The sequence below is a fragment of the Camelus ferus genome, chromosome 23 (genome assembly GCF_009834535.1).
Source record: "Camelus ferus isolate YT-003-E chromosome 23, BCGSAC_Cfer_1.0, whole genome shotgun sequence".
NCBI lineage: Eukaryota > Metazoa > Chordata > Mammalia > Artiodactyla > Camelidae > Camelus > Camelus ferus.
In genome coordinates, this window is record NC_045718.1 from 23,202,462 (window position 1) to 23,218,592 (window position 16,131).

At 38.4% G+C, this 16,131-nt stretch overlaps 1 protein-coding gene across 1 annotated transcript in view; it reads left to right on the plus strand.

Moving 5' to 3' along the window:
- Positions 1–12,085: 12,085 nt before the first annotated feature.
- The window catches only part of KCNK2 (potassium two pore domain channel subfamily K member 2), a 177,967-nt gene continuing 173,921 nt past the window's right edge, over positions 12,086–16,131 (plus strand). The window contains exon 1 of the mRNA XM_032466475.1: positions 12,086–12,469. Coding sequence (XP_032322366.1) covers positions 12,436–12,469 — 34 coding nt within the window. The 5' untranslated portion in view covers positions 12,086–12,435. The remainder of the gene's footprint in view (positions 12,470–16,131) is intronic.

Below are 16,131 nucleotides of genomic sequence, written 5' to 3' on the forward strand. Positions count from 1 at the left end.
CCTTCTGGGGGCATTTGGCAATGTCTAGAGATATTTTTGGTTGTCACAACTGGGGGTATTTGCTACTGGCATCTAGTGGCTAGAGGCCAGGGGTGCTGCTCACCATCCTGCAGTGGGTAGAACAGCCCCACCCATCGTACACACACCAAGGAATCATTCTGCTCAAAACGATCAGTAAGTGCTGCGGCTGAGAAGCATTGCTGGAGAGCATGAGTGCTTGAGCCCCGTGCAGAAGCTCATGGGTTTAAGTTCTAGTAGCATTGCTGCCTTGTTCCACTTAAATAACCCCCTACTCAGAAACCCACCTGCTTGACCCTTGCTCCCTGTTTAAAAAGCATTTGGGCTTTAATCTATGAAAACTGGGTTGAACCAAGATGTCCTGCAACAAATGTATTTTAGTGACTCAAACCACCAGTCCTTCAGGTTTGAGGCCTGTGTCATCCTCCCACAGTCTCACAAAGTCCTGCAGAATATTCCCCTGCGCCACTTGTCCTTGGACACACTCCATGGAGTGATGTGTAGGGTGTCTGCTCGTGTGTGGGATCTGCTGTCTGGCTCCTGGCTTGCTGTGCCGTCAGCATCACTGTGTTGGCAGCGTTTGCTCATCACCCTGAGTTTACTGGCTGTTATGAACACCTCCCCAACCCCCACTTTCACATGTTAAACTCCTAACCCCCACGTCCCTCAGAATGTGACTCTATTTGGAATTAGGGTCTTTAAAGAGGTGATTCAGTTAAAATTAGGTCAGCAGGGTGAACCCTAATCTAATCTGAATGGTGTCCGTGTAGGAAGATTAGGACACAGACAGGCCCAGAGGGAAGCCCAGCAGCATCAGGGTCACCTGGGAACTTGTCAGAAATGCACGTTCTCAGGCCCCACCTCCAGCTAGCTGAATCAGAAGCTCTAGCGGGTGGGACACAGCAGTTCAGGTTTTTAAGAAGCCCTTCAGGAGACTGATACACACTCAAGTTTAAGACTCCAGTCATGGTGTCTTTGATTCTCTGAGCATTGTTTTTGGTTCTCAGCACAGTCACTTCTGCCTGTGATGTCTGAATCCTGGAGTCCCTCCCCAGAGTGACATACCATCCTTTCATTAAAACACCCGTCAACTGCTTTACGTACTATGGGTAAATCAACAGTAGGGTCGCAGATTTGGTGATGGAAAATTCAATTCTCTAATCATCCTTCCATCAAAACGGGAGCACTGGGCTAGCCCTTCCCCTGGAAGTTATTTTTCCCTGACCAGAGTTGTGACATCTTTATCCCCAGTTGCATGTTAAATGTTCAGTGTCCTTTTGTGTTATCACTAGGCTGTAAGTTCCAAATTTACATACTTGTTGAGGAAAGGAGGAGGGGAGGGGATCTTCTCAATAGTTTTAGATAAACAGTAATATTAATAACTTAAAGTTGTAAAGTGCTTTGCAGTGAACAAAACTCTTTTTACATCCTGAAACATTCATTTCCTCATCTGGACAGTAGGAATAATTCTGTTCATCTAATAGGGCTTTTAAAAGAAGCCCATGAGTTTGGTTCCCCATTTCCCAGAAGGGAAACTGAGATTCAGAGAAGGCACAGTATGCAACTGCTCAGTCCTGCAAAGAGATAACCTGGGCCCCGTTCCCGCTAACTGATACCATCATTAAAAAACAAGACAAAACCCATATGTTCCCACAGTGTAGTTTTTAGCACTAAACAAGGATGGTCCAGCCATCCAGGGCTCTCACGGACATGTGCTTGGGAGGCAGATTATCCTTTCTTCTATGGCTGCTAATTACGGCCACACTATAAATAATGAAAATGGACAGCCCAGGGGGCCTGCTTTCAGTTCTCTTCTGTAAATCTACTGGGGAGAGAAGACAGAATTTTTACTCTGGCCAATTAGGGCTAGGAATGATTAAAAAAGAAAAAAATGAATTGTGACAAAAGCAAACCATCAGTGGCAAGGTACTGTCCGCAGGGGTAAGACTTGGGAAGGTTGGTGATTTGTGCCCATGGAACGCCCTGGGGATGAAGGTGGCTCTTCCTGTTATCAGTAGATACCTGCCCAGAGGAGCTTGAGGCCCCTTGGGGAAACACAGACTTTGTCCATGAGTTGGACAACCATTTCTGTATTTGAATGTTGAACATTGCCCGGTGCAAAATCTCTGGGGAATAGTACAGATAATTGACAAATCATTACCAAAGAAGCACCTGAGATAGATTCATGGAAAAGACTTTGCAGGAGACTGGAAAACTCTGCTGAAACTTTGATGATTGAATAAGAAAGAATGTGCTTGTGCACGTGTGTTTATGCATGTGTGTGCATGCCTATGTGTGCGTGCAAGTGCATGTGTGATTGTGTGTGCATGTATGTGTGTGTTTAATGTTTCTTCTTTTGTGCCCTTTAAAATTCCCATAAATCTTTGGGGGAGAGGATTTTAAATGATATGTAGGCATGTCAGGTTGTCTTTGAGAAAACATAAATTTCTGGAAGCCATGGAAATTGAGATGGAATTTTCCTAGGTTCTTTTAAGGAGAAATGAGTGCCGAGATTTAGGGTATAATTAGAATTTGTTAGAGTGTATTCTTGGCAACCACCTACTTAATAACTATTTTATGTCTCTTTTCCCCTTTCTTTCAAAGTGAGAGTCAATTATTTGCCACGAGTTAGCATGTTGGCATAATTTGGGCACATAATCTTGGTCTGACCTCTAAAAACTGCCATCTTGGCCTTGTTTTTTGTGGTTCTGAATGCATAAGTCATTGTTGCCCTTTGCAGTGTGATGGAGAAAAAAGCTCCAACTCAATCACAATAATAATAATACAAGAGTTAACATTTATTATTTTCTATGCACTGGTCATTGTTCTAAGGTTTTATAGGTGATACTGAATTTAACTCCTACAATTTGGAGGCAGACTGAACACCTATACTTGTTTACCTTTTTTCCTTAGTTCATTATAATGAAAGCAGAAATAACTTTTTTAAAAGGTGTAAATCAGAAATTGAAAACTGGCAGATCGAGGTCTGGATTTTGCCAGTGAACATATTTTGACTATCCTGCAAAGTACTTAGAAAAATATTATTTTCCAACTTTTAAAGACTGGTTATTTCTAATAAAAGTTTATATTTCTGGCCAGTTTTGAAAAATCAGATACTTGACAACACTTGTATTTCCTTCTCACAGGTCAGTAATTGGCTGCGGGTAGATAATGGTTGCCATTTTAGATGAATAATACACCTTCAACATTCTGCTACACAAAGTTATTGTGTCTTCCTGACCCTGGTTGTCATCCAATTTTGTAATTCCTTATAAAAGATTCATAACAGCAAAGGGATCAGGAAGAGCCATCAATGAATGTGAAATTTCAATACAGTCCTGGAAGATTGAAAGTGAGTAGAAGGTTGTGATTTGAAGTCATAGCCTAAAATACTGACAGATTGAACCAGAAGAACCCCGGTGAGGCGATGGAGTCTGGGTTAGTAGGTAAATGGAGGGTGGAAGGGCTGAAAATGAAGGATGGATCTTGATGAGCTGTTGTGGGACAGTCAAGCCCCCCCCCCCCCCGGTACTGTTACAACATGTAAATGCCTTCATTCAGGTCAGAAAACTGGGTTTCTTTTTGCTTTTTTTATTTTCTTGATTGATTTTCCCTTTCTTTCCCAGCTTTATTGTGGTATAATTGACAAACAAAACTGGAACATATTTAAAGTGAACATCATGGTTATTTGATATACATGATCATTGTGAAAGGATTTTGATATATGTATATGTTGTGAAAGGATTCCTACCACCCAGTAATTAACACATCATCACCTCACATATTTATCTGGGTTTTTGGGGGTTTTTTTGGTGAGAACATTGAACTTAACAAATTTCAATTATATAATATAGTGTTATCCACTATAGTCACCACATTTTACATTAGATCCTCAGGCTTTATTCATCTTGTCATATCAAGTGAAGTAAGCCAGACAGAGAAAGACAAATATCTAAATCTAAAAAAGTCATACAAATGAACTTATTTACAAAACAGAAGTAGACTCACAGACACAGAAAACAAACTTATGGTTACCAAAGGGGAAAGTAGAAGGTGAGGGTATAAATCAGGAGTTTGGGATTAACACATACACACTATTATACATAAAATAAACAAAAAGGACCTACTGTATAGCACAGGGAACCATATTCAGTATCTTGTAATAACCTATAATGGAAAAGAATGTGAAAAAGAATATATATCTGCATATGTATAACTGAATTACTTTGTTATACACCTGAAACTAACACATTATAAATCAATTATACTTCAATGAAAAGCCAATTTATATCTCTCTGCTGCTTAAAACCCTTCACTGGCTTCCTAGTTTACTTAGAGAAAAGCCTAAACTGTCTCAATGCCCTAAAACCCTTGACATGATCCTTTGCCCTAACCTTCCACATTGCCTCTGATCTCATCTACTCCTCACCCAACCCCCTCCGATAGATCTTCCTTAAGCATGCTAGGTAGGCTCCAGTCTTGGATCCCCTTTAACTTCCTGTCTCAAATACTCTTCCCCTGGATGTCTCACTTCCCTACCTCCTTCGTGTTCTTTCTGAGATATCACCTTGCTGAAGCCTTCCCTGACCCCTCCTCTGTTTTTCATTGAATCCCTGTCCCCCTTCCCAGCTTCATTTTTGACCATTGTAAAAATTACCGCTGCCTGAATTACCATATGTGTTTATATATTTGTTTGTTGTCTCTTTCTCTTTGAACTGGAATGTAGTTTTCCAAAGGCCAGAATGTTCTGTCCATTGCTATATCCCAAGTGCTACAGTGGTGCCTGATACTAAGTAGGTGCTCAGTAAATATCTGTTGAGTAAATGAATGAAAAAATAACTTGGCTCCAAGTAAGGTATTTTCAAGATGAATGGAACAGATTCAAAGGACTAGATAAAACAAGAGGCTGAAAAATACTAGAAATATGATTAAGAAAGTATATATTTCTTCTCTCAACTTGAAATAACATTTAATTTTATGTACACTATTTGAAATGAACATTCTTACAAATAGTGTAAAGGAACATGGAAAAATATAATTGTATTTAGCAAAGAATTTTTAAACTTTGATTTCAAAATCAGTGAAAATTAATATAAAAATAGATTAAAAATTTCTGTATAGCACAGGGAACTGTATTCAATATCTTGTAATAATCTTTAATGAAAAAGAATATGAAAGTGAATATATGTATATATATGCATGACTGGGACATTGTGCTGTACAGCAGAAACTGACACATTGTAACTGACTGTACTTCAATTTTAAAAAATCAGTGAAAATCACAGTTAATTTTACATGCTCTTGTCAAGGTCATTTCACTTTGTTAAATCCAGTGAGCAGTGTTTAATCCTCATCTAACTTGACCTATCAGCAGTGTCTGACAATTTATCAGTGCAGTTTATCTACTGCATTTGATTTCAAGTCACCACACTCTCTCGATTTTCTCCAGCTCAGTCTCCTTTGCTAATACCTTCTCATGTATCTGAGTACCAGACATTTCCCTATTCTCTGCCCATTCCTACGTCTAATGCCATGGGTTTAAAATACCATTTATATGTTGACAACTGCCACATTTGTCTCTAGACCCAACTGGTACCCTACATTCTAAAGTTCTAGCCTATATCCAAATGTCTACTCACCCTATGCATTTTGGTCATTAATAGGCACCTTGAAGTTAACATGTCCAAAACTGAGCTCCTGTATGTTCCCTCCCAGACCTACTTCTTTACAGCCTTTCCTATTTCAGCTGATGGTAACTCTGTTCTTCCAGTTGCTTAGACCAAAAGCCTTAATGACTCCTTGGCTTCTCTTTCTCTGCCGCCACATGCAAGCCAACAGCAAAACTTTTTGGCTCTACTTTCAGAATACATCCAGAATTTGACTGCTTAAATTCTGGTCCAAGACACCACCAATCACGTCTTGCTTGGACTGTGTAGTGAGCTCCTAAATGGTCCTGCTTCTTCTGATGTTCCCAGTGAGTCCATCCTCAGCACAGCACTGGGCTGACCCTGCTAAACCTAAGTCGGATCTCATCAGTCCTCTGCTCAGATCCTTTTGGTGATTTCCCCTCAAAGTCAAAGTGCAAAACAAACTACTTAGGATAGTGTAAAAGGTCTTCCATGATCAGCTCTCTGTTACCTTTTGGTCTAAATTCCCGCTCACGTTCTTCCTTGCCACATGGGCCTCTTTGCTATTTTCTTAAGCGTTTTAGGCACGTTCCCAGTTCAGGGTCTCTGCCCCGCAGTAGCTGCTCTCTTTGCCTGGACTGTTTCCCTCCAGAGTTCTGCTTCCTCTCTCTCTCACTTCCACCAAGTCATTACTCAGAGGTCACAATTCCAGTGTTCTTTTTCTAACATTTTAATTCTCCCAGACAGTTTGTCTCTCCCTTCCGTTTATTATTTTTTCTTTATAACTTAGCACCATATAACATATGGTCTGTTTTATTTATTTGTGTTGTTCATTGTCTCTCTTCCACAATAGAATATAAATTCTGTGAAAGTAGAAATTTGGGTCTCTTTTGCTCTGCGCCAGCACCGAGGGCAATGCTTGGCATATGGTAGGCACTTTATACCCATTTATTGAGAAGTGAATGAGTGAAAACTTAAGCTCTCAATTTAAAAAAACTATTTATACTCATCCACAGGCCTAAGGGATAATATAAAACTCCTGCATTTTTAATGGAAAGAATTTGCATATTTTTGTGATAACTTTGTGAAGATCTGTCCCTCCTCCCACTTGATTTTTAGCACCGTGAGGACTGGGACTGAGGCTGCTTTGCTCACAGTTGTCCAGGGCCAAGACTAAGCGAGGCAACTGAGGCACGAACTTTGGACTAAAATGTAATTGGGGAGAGGGCACATCAAGTAATGCCAGTTTTTATCAGTAATTAAGATAAGTAATATTTGAATGCAATATTTTTAAAAAGCTGAAATGCAAAAGACTGTAATGAATAACATATCAAGATGTTAAATAAAAATAGGATTAGTATTTCTGACTTCCTTTAGCCTCAGTCTCCAATTTGCCTTCACCTGGTGCTGATTTTACCTTTTGCCACCTGATAACCATTTGCTGAGTAAGTGAATAAATGAAGACCAGCAAAGCTGTAGAGTAAGAGGAATTTCTCTCTTAGAGACCTTTCTTTGTTCCTTGACAGTAATAACTAAAGCAACCAACACTTATGATATGCTGGGCACCGATCAATCATATATGTATGATAATCACATATAATCATATATAAAATTATATATCACATGTATCATATAATATGATATATATCATATATCATAGTATATACATAATATATATCACTTATTTAAACCTTCCCCAAATACTCAATCATATATGTGATAATCATGTATAATCATATGTAATAATCATATATATGCTATATATGATATAATAACTTATTTAAGCCTTCCCAAAACACTATAGACTGTTATTACTGTTATCATCTCCATTTTACCAAAGTAGAAATTGACATCCAGAGAGATGAAATGGCTTGGGTGAGTTCATACCCTAGGAAGTGGCAGATCTAGGCTTGAGAGTGGCCATGTCAGATCTTCCATGAATAAGAAGTATGATAGGTCTGCAAGGCGCCAGATACATTCCAGGAAAGGGGAATCTAAAAAATAATTCCTTTTACTCTTATAGATCAAGTTCACACGGACACCAAAATAAATTATGAAAACACAGGAAAAGACAGATGTCACGATCCAAGCACTAGTCTAGGGAAACTAATGTGGAATTATTTTATGAAGCATGTGAAACATCTGGAACAAGTTACAAAGCAGGGTCGTTGTTGTTGTTTAAATTTTAATGTCTGGCCATACTAGGTGCTCCAGTCTTTTCACAGCAAATACTGGCTGGAGGTGAATAGCAAGCGTACCGTTGACACTTGTGCCCTCTTGCTTCCTCATTCTCACCACTCTGTTCTGTTGAATCAAATCCATTGTCTCCTGTAGACAGCTGCATTTGTAACTGCGTTCCTCCTCAAACAACCACCTTCAAGAAAATTATTCTGGAGAGGTGTCAGCCAAGTATTCATCTTTTAACTTGTTCATGCTTGATAACTTTGGCTTCAGCGCGTTTGGTAGCTTTGTGTGGCTCTTATGTGTTCTCATTGCTGTCTCTGGCCATACCTCCAGCTTCGCCTCTGACCCAGGTGCCATTTTGGCGCACTGCCTGTGCTTTCTTGGGACACTTGCCGCCCACTTCAACTTAGGATTTGGCTTTCATTCTGTCTTGGTACTGAAAGCTAATTCTAGTCTCACAGGTTGAGGCATCCTGATATTGTTATAGGTTCGTCCAAGTGACTGAATAGGACTGGCTTCTTGTTTTCAATATACCTATGGTAGATAGGTTGTATGAATGGCCCCAATTTTCCGTGTCTCTCTGTATCTACATCCTTTTTTCGGTAGGGAACCCCCAGACACACACACTGACCCTGGGCTTGGCCTTATATCTTGCTTTGGCCAGTGTGACCCTAACAAGTTGACCCAAACAGAGGCATTAAAATGCACCTGTACAGTTATACTTCCTCTCTTGCCTTTGATCACCTTGAAAACATATTCAAGCTGGCCTGAGAGCATTCCTGAGCTAGTCTGTTTTGATGGGATCTGAAAGACAAGTGAAAACGCAAAGAGAAGAGCTCAGTTGTCTCAGCTGAGTCTATCCTGTATCAGCCTGCAGAAAGCTGACCCCCAAACACGTTAAAGAGCCCAGCCAACATCACAGAGTCACCTACCTGACAGGCAGCTGATGCCCAGAGAAGACCAGAATTGCCATGCTGACCTGTAAAATAGTCAGCAATAATAAATGCCTATTATTTTAAGCCATTGAGTTTTAGAGTAGGTGTGTTACGTAACAGTGACTAACTGATACAGTGTGATTTTGGTTGTGTTTACTGTATAGTCATCTCATGATCAATGAAGCTATAGGAAGAGCTTGGGCAGTCACACAGTTAACATTATGCCAGGAAAATATTCTTACAATATTTTGAAGTTTCTCAGAGCAAAAGAATAGAAAATAATTGAAGGGTTACTTTGGGATAGGTTGTTTTCATTTGGGAGAATGTAAATATGTCTCATCTAAAAATTGAACATATTCTGGGGACATTCAAACCCAATGTTTGTGTTATAAATGGCATTCCAAACCCATTTCCACATAGGTAGGGGGATCATTGGGCTGGCGTATAGAAAATATTTCCCAACAAACCATTTCATTCACTGTTATTTGACATCTCTATGCAGAAATATGATTGGAAATAAGTGCATTAGGGACCTCAGAAGGTTTGGCAGTGCATTTTAGATGGTTATCTGAGCCACACAAGTTAGGAATCTGGGATGGAAATCTCCTAAGAATAACCATTCTCATGAAATTTCCAATCCCTCTTTTTTTTTTTTTTTTTTTTGGAAGAATTTAAAATTCAGTGGAAATGGCTCATGTTGCAAGATTTCTGTGTGGTGCTGGCCAGCACCAGGAGGAAGAGTGGCCCAGGAAAGGAAAACCAAACAAATGTGGCTGCATGTTTTCACGCCTTTGAAAAGGTTTGGGTTTGGCTCAAACCAAGAAAGAGCACTTGGGGTTTTTCTTTTTTGTGCCAGCTTCTTCAAATACCATTCACCTGACTCACTGGAGCTTTGAACATAAGGAGGAAACAAGGGAGTGAATAAATTTTCAATATTCCTCGTGTTCAAACATACTTTGAACAAGACTTCTTCCTGGGAGAAGGAGCAGAATACAGGATACCATTGGAGCCAGATGCACTCCTGCAATCTTCACTGAGGGGTGGAGTGGCAGTGCAACTTGTCAACCAGTCAACTCATTATGTGCTGGGAATATAGGTGATATCAAGGTGTACAAGACCTAGTCTCTCCATTCGGAGAGCACTCATGGTCGAGTAAGGGGATGGACAAACCTGAACAAAATTATCCTGCCCATTCGGAAATTCCACTGGGATTTTAAAATCCAATAGTGCATATTATTTGTGTTTTTGAGAATAACTTTGCCACTTTAACTCATCTCACTATTGCATATGCTGATTTCATTGTTCAGAATGAGCTACTGCCTGTAGTCAGCTTGGCAGTTTCCAAACCCATCTCACCTTAATCTTGCCAAACATAATTAACTACTCCCTCATCTTTGCTGCTTCTCTACTTTGTCTATGTTTATATTACTGCATTTAACATGCAAAACTGTGTTCTGAGCACAGTGCCTGGGGCACAGTAGATGTTCGATAAACAGAAATGGATTGCACAGTACACCACTATAAAAACTTTTTCCTTTCCTGAAACACATGAGCCCTCAAGCATCATTAGCAACTTCCTTATCTCTCAACCCCATACTTACCAACCATTTGTCACTCCCAATGTGACATTCGTCCCAGCAGCTTCCACGCTCTTCCATCCTCCAGATCACTCTGTCAGCTTTCTTATATGCAGATGTATAGGTTAGGACTTTTCAAGCAAATGCCCATAAGTTAGGACTTTTTCATCAACTGGTCTAATTCTAAGATGCTCATTTAAAGGGATCTTAACTTCTAGACTCTAACCATTTACAGCACTGAATTACTTGACATCTAATAATATGGTAATATTTGGATTTGAAATGCAGAAACTCTTTCCCATGAAGTTAAAACAGGATAAGGATAATCTGATTTAGTTTATTTTTCAAGTTGCCAGTGGCTGGGTACTTCATCAGATTATGGCATGAGATGGTACTAATGAAACAAAGGTCAGGGGTTCACATCTCTGTCTGGTCCAATTAGCGTTATTATTTTTCACATTCCCCTTCCAGTCCCCTCAGTCTCAGCCAAGTCTCCTACAAATCAGAGCAACTGTGCAAAGGGACGTCCAGAAAAGAGAGCATAGAAAGGATTTGGTGAAAACCCACTCTTATTTTGGAAAAGAAACTGACAGTTTATATGCTATTGCTGCATATGTGTACATGGTGTCTGTGCGTGGTGAGGATTGTTTTGATATATACAGTTATAAATATAAGTGTCTGCCAGTCTAATCTCTCATTACAATTTGAAAAGCATGCATTGTTGTAGTCAGATGGAAGGATTATGTTCCTTGAATACTGGTATTTAATGTGCATTATCACATTTATTATCATATCAAAACCAGATGTTAGAAATTTGGGCTAGAAATTCCATAATACGGGTTGTGTTACCTCAGGGTCACCCTACCACCTAATGCTCACTGCTCAGCTGTATTTTGTTATGACTCTAATAGAGCAATGATGTGTTTCCACAAGTCTTAGTCTGGCATTAGATGACATGTGGGCTAATTTGGTGGGTTGAGCAGACTGGTAGGGGGTTATCCAAACCAGAGCAATTTGCTTTCCCAACAATAAGACAATATGTTAAGCATTATTACTAATAGTCAAAGTATCTCTCTCTTTCTCTCTCACTCTGACTTTTGCTTGCTCCCTTTCCTTACCTCCCCTCTTCTCTCTCTCACTCTCTCTTTCATTCTTTATCTCTGGCTCCTTTATTTAAAATTTGTTATCATTTTTACTGTCTGCGAGTTCCCCTTGCACTTCTGCAAGAAACAGAATCTACTTCTCATTCTAGCGTTCTTATCTCAGCAAAGACTATTTGAAACTTTCCTTTTATTTGCCTTTCTCGCGTTCCTTCTGTACTGATAAAATTAAAAAAGCAAGCTCAGAAAACTGATAGCATTCTTGACTAAAAACAATTATAATCAATGCAATTTAGATAAAGTTAAAAAAAAAAGAAATAAAAGCCTTTGTGGAACCAAGCCAACGATTCATCTGTTTGCATTAATAGGTTCCAGCAATGGTACTACAGGCACGGAAAGCCTGTTCGCCACTGCACTTAGCAAGCACATGAGCTTAAAAATAAACTTTGACAATGTAGATCTCTTTGTCCTTTCAGGAATGGAAAACATTATGTACTTCAAAGCATACTAAGCCTGATTTTAAAATATAGTTGGGATATGGTTACTGTGGCAATTGGGAGTGTCTTCAGGCTGCACAGAGCACGCGGATGCTTCGGGTGCAGTCGTTACTTGAGCCACAGACTAGTGAGAATAAATGACGCTGGCAAATTTGATATGCTCATTCACAGGGAAGAAACTGCTGTCTTTTACGTCCTCTGGAACAACTAGGATATAGCTCCTCATTCCAATCAGGGAATTTCTTCCTGAACCAAACTGCAAAACCAGAGTATTTTGAGTCACACCTTTCACTTGCATACAGCAGCGTTTGTTCATTTTTGAGTGGTGTTGGACAGGAAATCGATCTACAGGGTAACATTCACACACAAAAAGGAAACAGTATGGGACGATGGCTTGTTAGTACAAGTGACTCTGGGAAATTACGGACAAGAAACCTTGGAGGAAGAACGGCATTAAAGATCAAAAGCATGATGACTCCTGATGAAACCATCCCCAAATGATGAACCCACGAGCAAAAAGGAACTTCTACTGTAAGTATTTTAGCGATAATCTAGTATCTTATTATTTGCAAAATTTCTAGAGTGTGGGGAGCAGATTTCCAAGCAAGTATTTGATGTAGGGAGTCTTCATTACAGACAAGTCTGTAATTAAACTCGGGTGGTTCCAACAGAGAGTTAGTTACAGAGAGTTAGTTTTTCCCATGACCTTGCAACACAAATTGCACATTAATATGGGTGTGTTTTATATAATAGGCATGTTATATCAGGCTTTAATTATGTGATGTATTACTTCTGGCAATGCAAAATTGATCAACGTAAGTATCTATAAATTCCATTACATTTGGATACTGGTCATTTAAATGATGTTTACTTTGGTTTCATGTTATGGTTAATCCTATAATCAATTTTTTTCATAAATAAATTGACACACATTATTTATAATTGACTTAGAATATTAGCTCTTTCCTCTGTGAATCTAGTTTGTATAGTAAGGAAGAGGTGGCTTAGAATCTTAGAAATGGGGAAGAAAAAGTATGATAGTTTAAAACTTGAGAAATAAGGCCTTTTTAAATTTTTACATTGCTGTAATTTATTTGGCAAGTAGTTTTGTTTGAAAATTGGTTAGCTGTCTCTATCTAAGACTTCTGACTCCATAGGAATATTGTTATGGTCTTGGAAATGTGAAACAACAGCGAATTCTGTGTAAATATTAAGTAGAACTAAGTCCATCTTTAGTGCCTGGCATAGAATACACGCTTAATAAACAGCTTTTGAATGTTGAACATATGCTGTTGGTGGGTAACAGGACAAATATTCTAATTGTACAGTAATCATTTCATGTCAGGATTTTACATTATGAAATTATCCATGAGTGTGATTGAATTCTGTTTAACAAGAACTATATAATAATGGGGTTACATTTTTGCTGTTTTCAATAAGGGATTTCTTTAAAAATCCGATTTCTAATTGGTTTTTATTCTTGGTTGTTTTTCTTTTGAAGTACAAAAAATTTTGTCCAACTTACTGTTTATTTGAAGGGATACCGTAGTTTTTGGAGTGATTCAGCATGTAAAATATCAGCTTATTTCCAATTAGTATGTAATTTCCAGGTGCTAGTTTGTGGCCTTGAGACTTGGAATTAGCAATTTTGGAGCCCCCTCTGCTGAAGATTGATGGTAGGTCAAGACAGTGGCCAAGTCCTCAAATGGGGGAGGTCCTTGTTTAAGTATAAGGGGCATGAAACTAAACTGAGAGGCGAGTGGATGAAGAGATTCTTGGAGTCAAACCAAGTGTTTCTAGAGTGACAGAGAGAAGTATAAAACATGGAGAAAGGCATTGAGTAGGAGAGAGCGAAAGAGGTAGTAGGAACTCATGACAGATGCCATCTCTGTGTCATATGATAACACTGTTGTAGTTCTTGTTTTTTTCTAAATCACTTGCGGTGGATACTCGTTAAGCTGAACACATGTCCTTCTACCACCACAAGTAGGAAAGAAGAATGCCGTACACTGGATTTTATTGCATCTTATTAGAGGTGATGGTGGGATCCTTTGGGTAGGAAATGATAGAAGCTGTAACTAAGCAACAGTTATCATCAAGCTGGAGGACTTTTGGATAATCATATATAACATTTAGATAAGCTTAAATTATCATGTTAACTGTTGAGTTCAGTCTCCTACTTAGAGGTGTATTTTACAAGTAATTTATCTAGGCAGATCTGTCAGAATGTGACTATAATTAGAACAAGATATTCTATAGGAATCATTTGGAAGTTCTTTTTAAGAATTAAAAGATTGATTGATATTGCCTACATGAACACTTTTTCAGGCTAAAGTCATCTAGATTTATTATGCAGAATTCTGGCCCTCAAGCAAGAAATGATGCAACATTAGAGAAGTATTAAGTCTTCCTTTTTAAGGAAAGAGAAGGCATTCGATTATTTTTTATTGAAATTTAGTCAGTATACAATGTTGTGCCAATTTCTGGCGTACAGCATAATAGTTCAGTCATACAAATACATAAACATATTCATTTTCATATTCTTTTTCATTATAAGTTACTATACAATATTGAATACAGTTCCCTGTGCTGTACAGTATAAACTTGTTATCTGTTTTATAAATAGTAGTTAGTATCTGCAAATCTCGACCTCCCAATTTATCCCTTCCTACCCCTTCTCCCCACTCATAACTGTAAGTTTGTTTTCTGTGTCTGTGAATCTGTTTTTGTTCTGTAAATAAGTTCATTTTTGTCTTCTTCTTTTTTTGTTAGATTCCATGTATGAGTGGTATCATATGGTATTTTTCTTTCTCTTTCTGGCTTACTTCACTTAGAATGACATTCTCCAGGGACATCCGTGTTGCTGCAAATGGCATTATTTCATAATTTTTTATGGCTGAGTAGTATTCCATTGTATAAACATACCACATCTACTTTATCCAGTCATCTATCAATGAACATTTAGGTTGTTTCCATGTACTGCCTATTGTAAATACTGCTGCTATGAATATTGGGGTGCAAATATTATTTTTTTCAAATTAAAATTCCCTCTGGATGTATGTCCAGGAGTGGGATTGCTGGATCATATGGTAAGTCTATTTTTAGTTTTTTGAGGTATCTCCACACTATTTTCCATAATGGCTGCACCAAACTACATTCCCACCAGTAGTGTAGAAGGGTTCCCTTTTCTCCACAGCCTCTCCAGCATTTATCATTTGTGGACTTTTGAATGACAGCCATTCTGACTGGTGTGAGGTGATACCTCATTGTAGTTTTAATTTGCATTTCTCTGATAATTAGCGATATTGAGCATTTTTTCATGTGCCTTGGGCCATTTGTATGTCTTCTTTGGAGAATTGCTTATTTAGGTCTTCTGCCCATTTTTGGATAGACTTGTTTCTTTTTTTATTATGAAGTTGTATGAGCCTGTTTATATATTCTGGAAATTAAGCCTTTGTCAGTCTCATCTTTTGCAAATATTTTCTCTCATTCCACAGGTTGTCTTTTTGTTTTGCTAATGGTTTCTTTTGCTGTGCAAAAGCTTATACATTTAATTAGGTTCCATTTGTTTATTTTTGCTTTTATTTCTATTGCCTGGGTAGATTGCCCTAGGAGAACACTGCTAAGATTTATGTTAGATAATGTTCTGCATATGTTTTCTTCTAAGAAGTTTATAGTGTCTTATCTTATGTTTAAGTCTTTTAAGTCATTTTGAGTTTATTTTTGTGTATGGTGTGAGTGAGTATTCTAACATCATTGATTTTTATAGTGCTGCTGTCCAGTTTTCCTAACACCATTTGCTGAAGAAACTGTCTTTACTCCATTGTATGTTCTTGCCTTCTTTGTCAAAGATTAATTGACCAAAAGTCTGTGGGTTTATGTCTGGGCTCTCTGTTCTGTTCCATTGATCCATATGTCTGTTTTTGTGCCAATACTATGCTGTTTTGATTACTGTAGTTCTGTAGTACAGTCTGAAGTCTGGGAGGGTTATTCCTCTAGCGTCATTCTTTGTCTTCAGTATTGCTTTGGCAATTCTGGGTCTTTTATGATTCTATGTAAATTTTAGGATTATTTGTTCTAGTTCTGTGAAAAATGTCCTGGGTAACTTGATAGGAATCTTATTAAATCTTTAGATTGCTTTGGGTAGTATGGCCATTTTAACAACATTGATTCTTCCAATCCAAGAAGATGGG